This window comes from Embiotoca jacksoni, unplaced genomic scaffold, assembly GCF_022577435.1.
Source record: "Embiotoca jacksoni isolate LCO1_2020_lvr unplaced genomic scaffold, fEmbJac1.0.p SCAF_66, whole genome shotgun sequence".
Taxonomy (NCBI): Eukaryota; Metazoa; Chordata; class Actinopteri; family Embiotocidae; genus Embiotoca; species Embiotoca jacksoni.
This window is the reverse complement of record NW_027185421.1, coordinates 662,207-681,251: the sequence shown is the minus strand read 5'-3', so window position 1 is coordinate 681,251 and position 19,045 is coordinate 662,207. Positions and strand designations below refer to the sequence as shown.

The window sequence follows — 19,045 nt, the reverse complement described above, 5'->3', positions numbered from 1 at the left end:
CACACGGCTTCTCTGATTGACAGGTGGCACAAACAAAAGCAGCAACGCCGCAGGTGAAAGCACGGAAGAGGAAGAACGAAACAGTTTAATACGTGTAGAAATGTTTAAAATAACAGAAGAAAACTCCACAGGGTTCATTTCTCAGCACCACAATTCATTATCTGAGAAAAAAATACAAGTAATTACCCCAAAATGTCACGTAAAAAAATGACTTTTTTTGTCGGAGTGCACACGGTAAGTATCTGTATTTATGTCGGAGCCCTGCAGCTCCTCCAGAGACCATTTCTATATTCATAACTTTGACTGGGTCTTAAATATTTTACAAGTTTCCTGTAAAAAAAAAAAAAAAAAAAAAAAAAAAGGCCAGAAACAATGAATCATTACCTGCACTTACATACATGGTACAAAGTAATTACAGCACGCTCACCCTTCAAAAATCTGCTGAGGTAATTGAAATGAGTGATTTCTGAAACTTCAAAGGGAAGAAGACGCACGCACACGCACACACACACACACACACACACACACACACACACACACACACACACACACACACACACGCACACACACATTTTAATTTTAAGAGATGAACAACAGAGGAACGGACTGACAGTGACGGAGAGACGAAGCCAACGAGCGAACTGATTACAGTAAGTACCGACCCGCGCCATTACGGAGCATGCTTGAAGATAACAATATTGGCCACGAGCCGAACACACACACACACACACACACACACACACACACACACACACACACACACACACACACAGTTCAATAAAAAGGGAGGTGCCCGTCCATCCTCCCGGCTCCGCCCCTCGCATCGGGTCCCGTAACGACGGAGGACGCCTCACGCTCCTCCTCCATCCATCCAGTCCGGTCCGCCTGACAAACTAATGGAGACTAATCAACTGTCAGGGCGAACACGCAGCACACTACATCTCCCCGTTTCCCGTACCGCCCTCCCCCCCTCCTCACCCCTCCCTCCTCCTCACCCGTCCTCCTCCTCCTCCCCCCATCATTTCAGCTATAACTGTCATGGGCAGAAATAACAGAGTGATAGCTATATATAGCAATCTGACTCTCCTTCACCCCCCTCCCCCCCACACATGCGCGCGCACACACACACACACACACACACACACACACACACACACACACACACACACAAAACGTCCCTGTGCACATTCGTTTCCAATTAGCACCTTCACCTCAATGACCTCCATTAATATATTTAACTTTGATTTAATCCTAATTCTGACCTTGACTTCACACCTCAACTGTCTGTCCAAAGGTGGCCGGTGACTTTGAGTGTGTTCACATACAAGTCGAATAATTTTTATCCACTCCTTCTGCAGTAATTTGAAACGCGCGTCGTCAAGGTTACGACTAACGTGTCTAATAAAAGGAGCCGGATTACTGAAATGGTGGTGAGCCTGGTTATCATGTGTTATTTCATAAATTCATCACTATAATAAACTTAATTTGAATATTTAAGGGATTAAAAACGTATTTATGTGTATGGAAACATACTGTGTCTCATCAGACGTGAAGAACATAGCTTGGGAGTCATTATATGAATATTGGGCAAACAAACGTTGCATATTTATTCAGTTACTTATTTTTAATGACGTTTTTTGAACCTATAATATGAGATTAATGCTACTTGACGTTGGTTGAAATAAATTTCAAAAACAGGATTAAGGAAAACTTGCTCGTTGCTTATTTACAAGTCCAACAGCTACGAAGCAATATCATTTTTTATTATTAAACCGGACTTGTGTTTCGGGCATAAACTGCCCGTAAACTGTATATAAAAATGGACGTAGCTTCCGGGGCTGAAAAGTGACGCCAATGCATTTAAGTGCAATACCACTGAGGGCCACTAGGGGCTGGCTCCAACATACCTCTGCATCCAATAGACTCAAAAAGCCTCAACTTCTGTCATGAAATACAAAGTCAATATGTTTTTTCAATCAGTCATTATGATATCATTAGATAAATTCCCTCCTTCTGATCAGTGTTCTCGTGGTTCTTCTCAAAATAAATCCAGCATTTATTAGATATCAAGCCTCAAAGAGGGGCATATTTGGGGGCGTGTCTGGTTTTGATTGACAGTTGAGCTTCTGTCTATTGGTCGGCAAGATAGTGATGGCAAAAATATCAGACTGGAGGCTTCAAAACGGCAGTTCACAAACCAACGGGTGGCTTCATGGTGGGTTGATAAAATGTTAACCTGATGGTGATTATCAAAGTTAGTGGGACCCAAAGTATCTGTACGAAACTTCGTGGCAATCCATTTAAAAATTGTGGAGATATTTCTGTCGGGACCAAAGTGGTGGACCGACTGACGCCAAAAGAACAAGATGGCGACGACTTGAGGCTTCAAAGCGTTCGCAAACCAACGGGCGATGTCACGGTAGCTCTGCCGATGTTTTCTGACAACTTTTTAGCTCCGTTTTTGGTCTCTACCGACTCCTGAGGAAAAAAACTGAAAACAACCTCCTACTTAATACAGAAAACGACTCTGCTGAGACCTAATATAACCTCCTTTTAAGCTTAAAATAAACCCAGAGTTATCACAGCCCCCTTTTTTCGGCACTGTTGCATGTTTGGACTCTTGTAAATTTTTAAATACAACACAAAATGTACAGAAATAATAATCCTCTACAGACGTTAAAAAAAACACACAAAGAGGCCACGAAGTCAGTCGGTCGCTGGATCTCAGGAAGCAACGCCCACCTCCCATCGCATAAACACCTCCGACTGAGGAGAGGAAGGAGAGGAGGGGGCTCTACCGGCCTTCACAGGGTGTGTGTGTGTGTGTGTGTGTGTGTGTGTGTGTGTGTGTGTGTGTGTGTGTGTGTGTGTGTGTGTGTGCATGTGTGTGTGTGTCGGCGGAGGGATGCTATCTTCGCAAAGGGAACTGATTCATTTCCATATTTTACATTCACGCCGCATTCGGCCTCCGATTGTTTCTGTCAACAACAACAACAACAACAACGTCTCCGTCGGTAACGCGTTCGCTTGTTTACAGCTCCACCTGCTCGCTGAAACACCCCGAAGCTAACAAACACAAACAGTCCTGTGACCTTGAACAAACAACAACAAGTCTCTCTCCAACCTCAGCAGGTCACACTTTTTTTTTTTTTTCTCATTTATTTTCTTTATTGTACTTTGTTTGCAAAGCGGGTCGGATATAATTGATGGCTCGCCAGCGGGAAGTTTGACGTGGATCGGCCTGGAAAAGTTTCTCTTTCATTAGCACGATGCGAAAAAGCAAGAAGAAATTATAATGGAAGCTGCTGTATGGGGGGAACAAGCGCTAATTAACGCTGCGTCGTTACAAGAAAATCCTGATTAAAATTACAGCCGCTCTGCTTTTTATACCGCTGATAGATTTCCTCCTGCTTCTGAATCCGTAATGTTTTTTTTTTCTGTGGGACATTTTGGTGTAATGGCATTTTCAGAGGGAGGGTTGGAGGGAGGGGGGAGACAGATTAATCGCACGGGAGGAAGCATTATTCAGGAAAACACACACAGAACCAGAGTCGTATATTACAGCTGCGGATCAGCGCCTTGCAGAACTTGTAAAGCGCGCTGACGCCTCATCACGCAGCGATATGACGCAGCAGAAAGCCTTTGAGCTATTCATGTAATTTCAGCTGTGCACGAGGAATAAAAGTGCAATAATTTAGATTTTCTTTTTATGACCCGGCAGCACAAAAAAGGACCATAACATATCTGCTGGAGCGGCTCGTGAGGATTACTGATCAATATCTGCTTTGCAGAGATTTCCAGATCTCACAGTTAAAGATTTTGGGCTGCACTCTTTTATTTCGTAATAAAAATAGAAGCTACTAAAATTAAGACGGGTAAAAAAAAAATTGGATTTCCTGCAGGCGAACGGGAACGTCAATTTTAAAGAGAGAAGATGGGTCCATCTTACCGTCTTTGCCGATCAGGAAGTCCAGGTAGCGGTACGTGTAGGCCACGCCCACTTTGGTCTCCACCTGCGGTCTCTTCAAGGTGGAGTAAATCTTCCCCGGACTGCTCTCCTCGGACGCTGGCTTCATCTTACGCAGCCCGCAGCCCATGGCTCCACAGTTCGTCAGTCACTCTCAGTGCACAGGACCCTGCAGACAGGAAGTGATTCATTTTGAATGACCAGAGAGAAAAATACGTGACCGATTAAATGTAGATTTATTTTATTGACCGTAAAAGGTAAAAAAAAAAAAAAAACAGCCTTTAAGTGAATAAAAGCAAAAGTAGATGCAAACTTCAAAATGATATCCATCTTTGATATCGAAATACTTCAATGCAACTTCTGTTGTTCACACTTTAATTCCCTATTTTAATAATGTGGAAGTAAAGCGTTGGTATCACCAGACGGAGAGTCGGGCCAAGCTCAAACTGAGGATTGTTTCCTGTAGGTGCATCCTAATGGTCGTAGACCTTCGGGTCAATGTGGAAACCACTGGAGCAGCCTTTTAAGCAATCTGCATTAACCTCCATGTACCTCCTTCCTCCCCCAATGATAGCAGAGTGCAACGCCGTGTCGGTAAATGACCACTGCAGAAAATATGATATATTAATACAACGCTCAAAACAAACTATTGACATCATTAGCCCCCCCTTAATGCAAACAGAGGTTTCCAGACTATTAATCACAGCCAAGAATAAAACTTTGAGAAATACTTTGGCAAAAAATCAGGACTAAAAGTGTCGCGAAAGATGTTTTTCAAAACCCATTCCAGTCTGCTGTTGGAGACACTGAGAGTTTTAAAATACTCCCAAGTGTCCCTCATCCATCGACCTCAAGAGTGTTTGTTTTGGCCTTTACAGTTACTGATTCTGTCTGGATGATTTTTTTTTTTTTCCCATGTTGGACCCATTTGGAACAACAATACCGTTTATTTTAGTGACAATAAACAAAGGCCAAGTTAAAGTAAGCGGTTGTTTTTCTGTAAATGATTACACATGTTGAAATTGCTACTCGAAAATGAATGGAAGCCAATGGCCAATGAAAAGCACTCATCTGGTCCTTTTAAATGAGTTTATTTGAGTGTACATTGACAACAACAAAAAAAGTACACGATTTCCACCTGAAATGCAGTATAATACAGTATGAAATGGAAAATGTCAGGAGTAGTACAACTACCGCCGACATGTCCTCAGGAAACAGACTTATTGATGTTCCCTCTGACTGAATGAAGGCCAGATTAACCTGTCTGTGACTTACTGTACACACAGAGACATGTAGACACACACAGAGACATGTAGACGCACACAGAGACATGTAGACATACACAGAGACATGTAGACACACACACAGAGACATGTAGACACACACACACACACACACAGAGACATGTAGACATACACAGAGACATGTAGACAGACACACACACACACACACACAGAGACATGTAGACATACACAGAGACATGTAGACACACACACAGAGACATGTAGACACACACACACACACACAGAGACATGTAGACACACACACAGAGACATGTGGACACACACACTCACACGAAAGCAAACATTCAAACACACACTGGGATTTTAGAAGGAAAACCAATAAGTGAGAACATGTCTGATAATCATCTGGAAATAAATGTTAAAAAGAAACATGCAACTGAATGAGCTGGATTTTTCCACGGGGTTCCCGCTGCCTCGTTCCCACGGAGACGGAATTACCGAAGACAGCCACGGAGGGAGAGGAGGGGCCTTAAAGAGGTGGACGATGCCGAAGCCCCAAATGGTTTGTGACAGCGCTGCGGTGGCAGCATCTGGCAGCATCTGGCAGCAGGTGACATCCTATTGTGTCCACTGATTAAACTCAAGGATGGACGGATGGACGGACGGACGGACGGACGGACGGACAGATGGACGGCCTCCACCTCGTCTGATGAGCAACTCTCTCTATTACTCTATTATTCTCCAGTCTAGGCCTCGGCAGAATCCCAGCCGGCCGACTATAGGACAGGAAGTGTGGTGGGGGGGAGGACCGGGAGGGGGGGGGGGGGGGGGGTCGGATGTAGGAAGGAGTGGGAGGCGAAATAGGAAACGAGCAGACGGGGACGCTCTGATAATGAGGTGAACGGCAAGAATGGAAAAGGTGAGAATCAATCAAGGCAGAAAGAGGAAGTGGGGGGTGGCTGGGTTGGAGATTGTTCTTCTGAAAAGAGGACGGGGGGGAGGGGGGGGGGGGAGTAATGCATGGCAAGTAGAGTCCGCAGAGAGAAAAGGAGCGCGCAATTAAGAGTCCGTTGAATAGAACAAAAAGTGGGAGGTGATCAGCGTAGGACCGGGGGAGTCGGGGAAGAGAGAAAAGAGTGAGCGATGAAGCGGGAGATTCATTACGGCTGTCAGAGAACGCCGGATGTTCCCGGTGGCGCCGACACGGACGTCTTTGTTGGCCGCTTTTATGAATCCCGACGTGTGTCACAATCGTATCTCCACGAGCCTCGTCTCTCAAACGAACCGGCGGGCTGATTGGACTCCTGATTAAGTGCCTGGAAAACGCAGGCGAGCCTCTCGGTTGGTGCGTTCGAAGGACCTCTGGAAGCGGTTTTGGACGTCTCGGAGATGAGACGTTTAAACATCCAACACCGTCCTCAAAGTCCTTAAAAAGTCCTTCCCTTTAAATTGTCACTCAGGACGTGGAAACACGGCGCTGCGGTTCACCAAACGACGGCTGCCGTCAAAAGAAAAAGGAAAAAAGTCTTGGATTTCGACTGTTGCCTACGGTTACTTGTAAATAGCTTTTTTTTTTTCATTTCTTTGCCGTAACCCTGGAGAGACAGAAGGAAGAAGAAGGCTTGTAGTCTACATGAGATGGAGAAGAGGTAGTCAGAACAATAGGACGGGGAGGAAAAGGAGGGGGCGAGGGTGGGTGGGGGAGGGGGGTTGAAAGGAAAACAAAGTGGATGAGGTGGGAAAAAGAAAATAAAAGGAGGTTGTTTTTTTTATTATTTGCGTAGCTCGGAGAGGAGTCGATGCGAGGCGAGTATTTTTAGAGTCGAACTGACAGGAAACGAGAGATGTTTATGATTTTAGGCCTCGAACCTTCCTCCTCCTCCTCCTCCTCCTCCTCCTCCTCCGAGGTGGGAGTTAGGGCAGTCTCCTCTACGCGCCCCGCTTCTTTTTGGTTTGACGGGCAGGGAGTCGGCCGGGTAGCGGTGGAGGAAATGAAAAACAGGAAGAGAGGGGCGCCATCGATTTCCCCTTTTCGCTGAATTAGCAACGATCCTCTTGCCCCATTTTGTTCTGTGTTTTTGTGTCTCCTGCTAATGACATTTTGAGGTTTTATTCAATGAGACACCCCCCCTATCCCCCCTCCCTTCATAAACCGAGATTGATGTTTAGATGCTTTGTTGTAGATGAGATGCACTTAGCTTTTTGGCCCCTCACGACCGAAACGACCCGCAGCACTTCGGTGTTGTGCTGAATGCGATAAGACAACAGCTTCGTTCTTCTAGCTGTCGGTCGACGAGGTCCGAGGTTCGCTTTGCTTCCTTTGCTCTCGGTGCCTCGTTAAAGCTGAATTAATGGATGTTTCAGACACTTTGGGGGCAGGAGAAATCGACTGACATGCTGTCACCTAATAAAGTTGTTGTGGCCATAATCTTAAGAAAACGGCTGCTTAATTGCACACCAAGAGGACACGGGCGTTGCTTAAAGGTACAAATGAGAAATGTGAGTATATTTAACACCTTTTTAGCTCTGTTTTGGTCTCCACCAGCTCCTGAGGTTGTTTTTTTTTTTTGTAACTTTTATAACATCTAACTTCATGATACGTTTGCTTTCACACCAGAACCAGTAAACAATGAGCTAAAACAGGATTAATAAAACACAGAATCCTTTAAGAGCAGCAGACTTTCATCTTTTATCTGTCCGAGCGACCGCCATCAGCTTACGTAGTCGTTTGACTCACTGTTGATGTGAAAACATTGACATGTGGAGCTTTGAATCACGCTGCGGCTCTAATTAGGAAATTGTACATCAGTGTGGAAGATGATCGTACAAAAAGAAGAAAAAAAATACAAATAAAAACCTCCATCGCCAGCTTACAGACAATCGTGGTATTAACGGCAGGACTTAATGCTGTCTGACGGAGATCTTCCCCACATTACAGGACGGCGTTACAAGGCTTTGATAGTAGCGCTGCGGAGATCAAACCCAGCAGCATGGGAAGCTTCGGAGTGGATTAATGGAGGAAGACATTAATTAGGACACTGTGTTCTTGTGTTCTTCTCCATGTAGTCTCCCTTTTTAAGCCTGCTCTCCACCCCTTTTATCTGCCCTCGGCCCCCACGACTCATTCTGACTTTTTGATCCTTTTAATCTGACAAGTAAAGTGGAGAGCCGGGCTGGTGTTACGCTGACGGCCGCCGCCGGTCCAGCACCATCGCAGCGCTGTCAAAGAGCTACGAGGCAAAGTGGTCGGAGAGAGACCATCACGACAATGAAAAGGACGAGGCCGACCTCGCAGGAAAACAAAAAAAAGCAGCTGTTGTTGGTTCAAATGCTTCAAAGTGTTGTTTACGTTTTCCTGAGAAGCTCGTAGTTGGTTCGTCTGAAGGAAAAAATACGCCAGAAGTCCAGAAACATGGGAAGGTTAGTGTGGATCAGTTGGTCCGTTACTCACCAGACTTTTTTTTGGTGCTTTGACCAACAAAAATCTGGTCTTAAATCAAATGTGCAAAGTTTTCACTGGTATTTTTACGGCACGTCATTAAAAATCCTCATGCGCCTACATTGGTGGATGCACATCGTACATACGTACGCCGAGAGGCTTTCAGCGGCACACAAACATGCAGAAGATTAAAATAAAATAGAATGTGGTGCAGCCAAGTACTTTTAGGAGTGTTTCGTACTTGCAGTTTGGCACAAACAAAGAAAAAAAAGGTGATATATTGTTATATTTTATTAAATGCCACGTTTGTATTTGCAGCTTCGGGTTTTTTCTTTTACAAACAAAGAGCTGTAACCTTGAAGTCACGTGGAAAGACTCCATTATGTGCATTTTCAGTCCAGACTGCCACTGGCCCTCGTATGTTACTAAAATAAAGTAAAGTATAATACTAAAATAATACAGATAGAAAAAGGTGCCGCGGTCCGTCACGTTTCGTTGACTTTTTAAATGTCAAAGCAGGACACAAGCTCAACTCACTTCTGGTCTCCGGTGTATCGAGGGGAAAACCCCTTCGCTCGTGTGCTGGCAGGCGCAGGTGTCGGCGTGGTTACCACATTAACCAACCGTCGCGTGCAGCCTACGCCTTCGGAAACTGCTTTTGTAACGGTTCACCATCAGCAGTTTTATTTAAATCGTGCTCAAATTCAATTCTCACAGTCCTGCATCACCTTCACACCTCAAATCAAAACACCAAATGAAGCAGAGGTGACCTGCAACCGAAACCACAAATCCTCCTTCAGTGGAGCCGGTTGTTTTGGTTTTGATTGACACCGGTCTAATTGAGCTGAACGAAAACCGGCCGATGCTTCACAGTCCGGCCGAACTAAACCTATTAGCTGTGAAAAGAACCTGTTGCCTGAATCTAATCAGATCTCAAACCAGCGAGTTGACAAAAACAGAAAACCGCTCGCAGGAGTTGTTTTTTTTGGGGGAACCAGACGCTTACAAACAGCCTATTATGAGGAAAAAGGTCACAGGACACGTTGGTGATTTGTCCAACGGCCTTGAGTCAAACGTGTCCTCTGAGCTTCTGCTGCTTCAGGCAAAAAAAAAAAAATGTTCACACTGTACAGTTGGAAATCCCCCTTCCTCCCTTCCTTCCTCCCTCCCTCCCTCCCCACCATGAATCCTCAACTAAGTGGGAGAACCGAGGAAAGAAAAGAGAAAGAAGTGCCAACGGACGCTGAGGCGGGATGTTAATGCGGTGACCTTCAGTGATGACTCGGCGCTTTCAAGAAGGGCAGATGTCAGGTTACCCGGAGAAATGCGGTGACGTCAGCAACATAAACTGCAGTAACGCGGTTCGTGTGTACGTTCTTCTGTAGTTCTGGATGCATAACTCGGTGGTTTTAAATGTGCAGAACAGGCGTCTCCCTGATAGTTATTTCCCCGTGTCTCTGTCGGAGTCGACAAAAGTGCCATTAAGAGACAGACAGAACAAAGCTTCACGGAAACGTTTGCCAGTAAAACAACTTTTACAACTTTTGAAGACGGCTTATTTTAAATGGAAAATGCGTCGCTCTGTGCAGCTTCTATCTGCAGTAATTTCCCCCGTCTGCAGTCTTTTGTCAGGCACATGCGCACTCGTAAAAAAGCCAATTAGAAAAAAAAAAAAAAAATTCCACCGCAGGGAAAATCAGATTTCTCTGATCTCGTACGACGATTACAGAAATAACTTGTCGAAGTTAAGAAATCGGCAAACGAGAGAAAAGACGACGGCCGCGCGGGAAAACGGACGCGCACGTCAACGCAGGCGGAGTTTAGTTACAGCGTAGATACCTTTCACTGCAGCCCTGTTTTAAAACTGATTTAAAGCAATACAATGCTGAAAATCTTCGGTTATCGTTCTTGACGATTATGAGGAGAGGAAAGGAAAGAGAGAAAAATGAAACGCCAATGCTTTTCTTCAAGATCCAGTAGACTTTATATCTGAACAGGCAGCTGCTTTGAAGAAGCGCTTTTAAGTTCGGAGGAAAAGTTCCCGTTACATATTTTACACATAAAGAGATCAAACTTTTGGGTTCCACAACCATTATGGGTAAAAGATCACAGCCTGACAGAGGAGGAGAGTTCATGGACGAATCAAAGGGATTGTAGTTAGTTCAGATGTTTAAAGAAGAAAGAGAGGACTAAATGCTTAAAAAAAAAAAAAGGGGAACTTTAGAGACTGTTATGGATGATACGATGAACGGATGCCCCAAGTGGAGGAGTTTAAGCATGTCGGGGTCTTGAGGGTAGGATGATTGACAGGCTGATTTGCGGCGGCGGACCGTTTTGGTGAAGAGGGAGCTAAATCGAAAAAGGCGAGGCTTTAAGTTTACCGGTTAACCTTTGTTCTGACTGTCACCTATGGACACGAGCTCTTGATTGTGACCCGAAAGGAGGAGATCATGTTTAAAAATGAGTCTCCTACACCGGCTGGCCGGGCTCAGCCTCAGAGATAAGGGAAGGATAAGGCCGCTACTACTTCACATGGAGAGGTTTAGGATTAGGATGGAGGGAGACGCCGTGGTAGACCCCGAATACACAGGAGGGATTATAGACCTCATCTGGCCTGAGGACACCTCGGGATGTCCCAGGATGAGGGAAGTGGAAAAAGAAAGGGCTGGATGGATGGTACGACGATGGAAGTGCCTGCCCTGCTGTGCTGGCAAATCTGCATGGGGTGTGTAGTAGTTGGTGGCAAATCATTGTTTTTTTTTTATTTATAACAGAAATAACAAAAGGAATGACCGCTGCCATCTTCGGTTTTTGGAGCCAGAAGCGACCATATTTGGACGAGGTGGGGGAGGAGCGAAGGGTGGAGCTGACATGAGAACCAGTGGACGCTATGCCCCGCCCATGTCAATCAAATTATGTTAATTAATGCTAGAATTATGTTCAGGACCACCAGAAAACTGATCAGAAGGAGGACATTTAGTGAATGACACATTAATAACTTAAAAAAAAAAAAAAAAAAAAAAATTAATTACTTTTATTCAATATTTACTGAAGTTGAAGCTTTTTGAATTGTAATCTATTAAAGTCAGCCCCTAGTGGTCCTCAGTGGTACTGCACTTGGAGGCACATCCGCATTGGCATTGACCCGGAGACTACGCCAGTCTTCATGGTGCAGACGGTACTGCACACCAGTAAAAGAAAAATTCAACTAACAAGTCAATGTAAAACAAGGTAATTAAACTGCAGAAAAAGCTTTAAACTTGAGACATCTCCACATCTAAAACCTCCACGCGCTCTAAATAAAGAGGACACGGGAGTGCGAGAGGTGGAATTGCTTTTTTTAACTCGCCGAATTTGTTATATTTGCTGTGAATGTCCAAGGACGACACATAATGCCGAGCGTGAAATAGAAAAGAAAAAAAAAAGAAAAAGAAAAGGGAAAGAAGATGAAGGGTGATGAGTGAGGCGGAGAGAAACAGGACCAATAAACAATACTGTCTGAGATTTCAAGGCTCACGAGCGTCTCCGCGGTTCACTGCAGGCCTCGGCCAACCTCGTCTCCTCAGCCTCAAGGCCCCGCGTACGGTCCTGACACACACACACACACACACACACACACACACACACTCATCAAGGGCGCCATTGCCATGGGAACCAACTCCTCTATGACTATTCCCTCCTCAGGAGAAGAATAGGCACCGATCTTTCTGAAACCCCTCTCGCCTTTCATTGTCAGTTTCCTCTCTTTCTTCTCTTTTCTCTGGTCGCCATAAGCTCTCATCCCTCTTCATCACCCGGACCGACTCCCCGGTTTCCTCTCCTCCGTGTGCAGGAGCAAACACTCCACGACCTCCCGCTCGCCTTCTCCGCGAAACGCCTGACAGTCATGAGTTTTGATTTGCGATGTGTAATCTATCTACGCTGGGATTTGAGCATTTTCTCACCGGCGAAAAAACCGGGAAAAAAAAACCATGATCTCACCTTAACGGGGAGCTGCAGTCAAAGAAAAACGGGATTGTTTGTCATTTCAAAAGCGAAGAGAAGAAAAAAGAAACAACCTGGATATAAATAGAAAATTCTTCGGTTTTTTTATTTTTTTATTAAAGCCAGCCGAAGCCAGGTTCTTAGATTTTCAGACACCCTATCGACATGTTCGTGTTGGACATTACCCAATCAATACTGCTGCAATGTTCTTGACCACCCATTACAACAGGAGTCAATGTGCCTTATAGAAATATCAAGAGGGGGTTGTTTTCTTTTTCTTTGGTTGGCTGCTACACAACTGGCTGAATGCAGGCTCTTGTGTGGTTTTTGTTTTTTTCCCATCTTGCCTGAAGGATTCGTTCCTAATATGCCGGTCTCGGGTCGAGGGCAGAGCCAGAGGCTTGAATAACTTTGGATCTTCGAAAGCGTGATCGCTGTCACCTTCCAGCGGAGTGGAGCAAAAATAATCGTTGCCCAAAATCTTGTAACTAAACATTTCAGAGAGAAAAGATGTGCAGCAGAGGCTGCAATCAAGATGACACGCTGTCAGGAGAACAGTAAAGTTAGTCATTCAGCCATGTTTACTGCTCAGAGTTTAGATTCTGACAATTCAACACATGACACCCAAACAGCGACGTCCCCCGCTGGTTGGTGAACTGCCGTCATGAAGCTTCAAGTTTGACTTTTTGTCCGGCGCCATCTTCCTAGTTCGGAGCAGGAAGTGACCGTATTTGGACGAGCTAGGTGAGAAGCTAACGGTGGATCTGACTCGATCTGATTGAACACTGTGTCCCGCCCACTGCACCACATGCCTGTCAATCAAACAGACACGGCCCCCAAATACACCGATTTTTGAATTTTGACGGATTAGTTTCAGATGGACCGCGAGACAAGCTAACAACACCAAACTAACACCAAAATACTTCGTGGCAAAAATGTATTGACTTCGAATTTCCTGATAGAAATTGAATGGGAGTCTATGGTCGATGGCTTTTCTGGGCGAACCTCTAGTGGTCCTCGGTGGTATTGCAGTTTAAGGCACTTCCACGTTGGCTTCATATTTTAGACCCGGAAGCTACGTCCACTTTTATATATACAGTCTATGACCAAACCATAAAGTTCTACTTGTAATTAAGGACCGAGTATCTCAAAAACATGGATATTTTTGTCAACCAAAGACTTGTGAGCTGTCATTATCTTATTCTTGCACCATCCTTGCTTTTTTTTTTCTTCTTAAGAGTAGAAATCACCTTCCGGCATTTTACTTTGGAAACAAATATCCATATATAAATATTTCTCCCCACATCCCGAATCTGAAGCTCGTTTGGAGTTTCTGTCTGGCGTCAAACGAGCGCAGCATGAAATGAGGAGAGAATGAAATGGGGGATGATGTAAAAAATAACCACCCTTTCAATTAGACGTACCTTAAATATCTCTGAGTGCAAACTGTTTCTGGTAAATTGTTGCGTCTGTCTGTGGGTGTTAGACGATACATACGGAGTGGAGAGGAGCTTTACACCAGCCAACACTTGCCAATTACCTTAATCAAATTTCACACCCCGCGGGGGGATTCACTGTGCACCCGGATCAGATAGCGAACGCAAGTTGATTAAAATACATGTTTGCTAAAAAGACTGGAGCAAAAAGAAAATCAACACAGCTTCAGAAAAAAAAACACGGAAACTAATGGCTGACAGGAAGGACACGAGAAAAACACGGCTGCAACCGTGTGTTCATTTTTAAAGGGTTAGTTCACAACAAATTACAAAATATTTCTCACTCACCTCCAGCAGTTCACTGTTAGATTGAATTTTATTTGCCCAAGGCTTGACAAATCTGCAGCTAATGATATTAAATCATTAATAAAGGTCATCAATCTGCAGTTATAAATGTTAGTAAGTCATCAATGAAGGTTAATGAATCTGACTTTTGGAAACGAAAAAAAAAACATCAATTCAGCAGAACAAATGTTATTAAAGTCATTGATAAAAAGTCATGACACTTTCTAATATACCGGCCACTAAAGGTTAGTCAATTATTTACCATCCTAAATGTTAACAAAGCATTTTTAAAAGCTTGTTTGCCTCAAGTTGTGAAAGTTAAAAGGAAGTTATTTCTAACTAATGAATCTTCTTCTCCACGCTGGTTTTTACTTCATCAAACGAGTGTTTTCCACTTCATTCTTTATGTATCTCCCGTTCCTCTGCAGCTCAAAGAGGAAATCCTGTCAGAGCAGCACAAAGAGGGGATTTGTTCCTGCAACTATACAATAACTTTGGAGGACGCTCGCATGATGTGTCGAACTCAGACTGCTGAAGCTTGATATTAAATTCAGACACCGAATGAGGAAAAGTATGGATACGAGGAATGATTTTAAGACAGCCAGCAGGGAAACGCACAGTAAATGTCACGCGAGAAGCTACCAGCCTCAGGAGAGATTGTGATTTATAAATATTCGAGTAGTCATTAAAATATAAACAAAATCGATTGGTAAACGCGACTGTATTCTTTCCTTATTTCGCCTGTTTTTACCGGCGCCTGGTTGTAATGCGTTACTCCCGTCAGAAGGTGGCGGTAATGCGCCTGAAAGCTGTTTGCTAGACACCAATTAAACAACACAAGGAGCAGAAGAAGACGCTGTTAACAGGCTGGAAGTCCTTCAACACGTAAATGAAGATGAGATGCAGTCGAACGCTACAAGGGGAAGCTAGCAGATCATCAGTCTGGCACAGCTGTGCACGACCATTAGAGCGAAGCAGCGAGCAGATGGTCTGATCAATAATCACTGACCAGACGAAGCGAGTTTGAAGTTGGACGTGCAACGCAAACGGCGACCTTCATCTTGAAGATGAAGATAAAAACACGCTGCTCATCAGATTTATCTTTTAGAGGTCGGATGGCATCCGTTGAGGCCGAGTTACCGCCAGAGGTGGGGAGAAGGGGGGCGGGGGCGTTATTAATAATTGATCAGTTACGAGCAATTATCGATGCGAATTTTTTTGCTTGAAATGTCCATCATTATTCAAGAAAGTGAGATTTTTCACAACCTGACAACCATAAATTGTTCTTATCAATGGTATAAACTAGCAAACGGTTACAGTCAATCATTAATAAAGTCATTATTTACAAAGCAGTAACCTTTAAAAAGGTTGTCTCATTCAGTGCAATCTATGTAATCGGAGGCCGAAATGAAATGAGATGAAACCGTGTTGTTTTCTCACAGTTGAATGAACTCTTTACACAATGGTTGTTTCACCTTTTGTTTTTTTCTCCCGAGTAATGATTCATTTTTCAACGTGACATTGTGGCGAACCGAAGCTCAGAAAAACCGCAATCACTTCCACATTTCCAACAGCCGAGTGGTCAGAGTGAGAGGCGACCAGATGGGGTTTCTGTGGAGAACCGTGTGTGTGTGTGTTTATAGTGTTTATGTGTTTATGTGCTCATGTCATGTCCATGTGCTGCATGTATGCATGCCCACATGTGCACCACATCTGCATATGATCATTATGCATGTTACGTATGCAGCACATTGACTCTTTGATGTAAACACTTGACACAGAGCATGTGGCTCTTTCCGTGTGCGTTGCTTTTTTGTGTGTATTTTCTGTCATTGTGTGGGTATTTTTTGTTGTTGTTTTGTGTGTGTGTAACATATCTTACTGAATTTGTACCAAGCATCGACCAGCAGTGACGTCACCCGTTGGTTTGTGAATGTTGTGAACCCTCAAGTTCGGATTTTGGTCGTCGCCATCTTTGCTAGTTCGGTAGCAGGAAGTGACCATATTTGGACGAGCTGGGGGAGGAGCCAGCGGTGGATCTGACTGATCTGATAGGAAACCTGACGATACTACGTCCCGCCCACTGATAGCTGTAACCTGACTGCACCACAGGCCTGTCAATCAAACAGACACGCCCCCAAAAACAGGTCTTCTTGAATCTTCTTTTCTAATGAATGAGGGATTATTTTCAGATGGACCTCCAGAAAACTAATAAGAAGGAGTGACTTTAGCTAACAACACCGAGATAACTGATGGACACATTTTATTCACTTTGGATTTGATGAGAGAAGTTGAATGGGAGTCTATGGAGCCGGAGGCTTTTTGGAGCCGACCTCTAGTGGCACTCAGTGGTATTGCAGCTTAAGGCCTCACTTTTGAGACTCAGAAGCTACGGCCAACTTTTATCTCCAGTCTATGATTCGTACGGATAAATTTGAGTTTGAAACCCTTCTTGTGAGGACGTTTTGGCCGGTGTTGTCGACCTCTAAAGGACGTTTGAGGGGAAAGACTTCAGGTTCGTTTTGGGTTCGGGTTTAGTTCGGGGTTAAAGCTGCCGTTGGGCGTGTAGTTGTGTTGGTGAGAGGGATGCACAATGGCAGCGAGGGTCCTCCCAACGATTGAAGTACAAATGTGTGTGTGTGTGTGTGTGTGTGTGTGTGTGTGTGTGTGTGTGTGTGTGAGAGACAATCAGACTGAGACAGAGAACTCCTGACCCACCAACACTGTAGAGTTAACGCAGCCGATGCTCCACAACCCACCAGCTGGAACTAATTAACAGCAGTTCAGTGGGATTGAGCTCACTCACTCACTTTCTTTCTCTTACACACACACACACACACACACACACACACACACACACACACACACCACACACACACACACATCTCCCCCTCTTCGCCTCCCCCCTTGGCTTTTCCTCTCTCATGCCCTCCTCTTCCTCCTTGCCTGACATCTCCCCCCTCCCACCCTCCCTTCACCTCCTGCCATCCCTCAACTTGTTTTTCCCTTTAAACCTCCTTCTCTCTCACACACACACACACACACACACACACACACACACACACACACACACACACACACACACACACACACACACACACACACACACACACGCTCTGGTGAACTCATGTATGGGAGCACATAGTCTTGGCATGTAAACATCCACATGTTAAGAGACAGAGGCTGAGTGACACACACACACACACACACACACACACACACTGTGGGGGCGACGCACTTCCTGACAGTACAGTAGCTCACCAATCACACAACAACAACACACCTCAGGGTCTGTGATCGGATCCGGAGGAAGACATCTCTGAACATTTCTGTGTACACACCAGTCCCAAAAAAACCAACCAGATGTTTCGAGCATGTTTTGTCGCTCTGGAAAAAAACCAAACATCTAAAACTTGTTTGTGGCACCACGAGCGTGCAAGTCCCAAGTTTCACAGCGGCGGCTGTCCGGCACGGTGACGCGTCTCTGGGGGGGGGGGGGAGGTGGTGGTGGTGGTGGTGGTGGGGGGGGGGGGGTCGAGGAGGGGGAATCACACAGTCATGCACATGCAAGAGGAGCCCGCCACATATAAAACATAACCAAAAAACCCCCAAAATAATAGGTCAAACTTACCCGTTTCAAAACGATGTGGTCGACAAGAAGAAGAAGAAGAAGAAGAAGAAGAGGAAAAAAAAAAAAGTTCACTGCTCGGACGCGAACGCAGACGCGACTGGAGCGGAGGATCCAGCTGAGAATAGCATCGTAGACGACCGGAGGGGATGGAGGGGATGGAGGGGTCCGGGCAAGAAGGAAGAAAAACCACAAAAAAAACACAATCCTCTATCACTCTCTCTCTGTCTCCCCTCTCTCTCTCTCTCTCTCCCCCCCAGACGAGGCAGCAGAGGAACGGGAGTGTGTCGTCGGCAGCAGCAGCAGCAGAAGATCCAGCGGTTCGTCGCTCTTCGTCTTGTCTCCCCCCTCCAGCACCTCCACCACCTCGCGGAGCTCAGACACACTTGTGCGCTCGGTGTGTTGAAGTCATGCTCAAAGTATGTCTCCCGTACCAGCGGTATCTGCAAGCTCAGGGAAACCACATCCTGTCACATATTTACCTCTCTCTCTCTCTCTCTCTCTCTTGTCTGTCTCCCCTGTGATTGTCTGAGCGCTGTGACCCGGCGTCTGTTCAGAGCCTCTCACCGAGTCTCTCCCCCCCCTCTCTCTCTCTCTCTCTCTCCCCCCTCTCTCTCCCTCTCTCTCTCTCTCTCTCTCTCTCTCGGCCGCTGCACCGGTTCCACACGACTGACTGAAGAATCCATCTGAGGAGGGGATGGAGGGGAGGGGGAGGGGGGGGAGGATGGGGGATGACGGAGGAGAGGTGGGCTTCATTGGGAAATACCAGAGTTACAGAGAGAGAGAGAGGAGGAGGAGGAGGAGGAGGAAGTGGAAGAGGAAGAGGATGTGTGTTGTTTGGACTTGAGAAAAGATGGGCGGACAGAAATCATAATCAATAGTTTTTTTTTGTTTGAGAGAATTTCTCCGCCACGTAATCGATGAATTCAAAAAGTGGGAGGAGTTTTTGGTGATAAGTTGGACTAAAAAAAAATTAAAAAAAATAAATAACAAACAAAATAA

General features: G+C 45.1%; 1 protein-coding gene across 1 annotated transcript in view; it reads right to left on the bottom strand.

Annotated features, from left to right (window-relative positions):
• Window positions 1-18,712, bottom strand: part of LOC138213973 (raftlin) — a 99,619-nt gene extending 80,907 nt beyond the window's left edge. The window contains exons 1-2 of the mRNA XM_069175319.1: window positions 18,047-18,712; window positions 3,950-4,136 (exon numbers count right to left, since the gene is read on the bottom strand). Of these exons, the coding sequence (XP_069031420.1) occupies window positions 3,950-4,097 (148 nt within the window). The 5' untranslated portion in view covers window positions 4,098-4,136; window positions 18,047-18,712. The remainder of the gene's footprint in view (window positions 1-3,949; window positions 4,137-18,046) is intronic.
• Window positions 18,713-19,045: the final 333 nt, after the last annotated feature.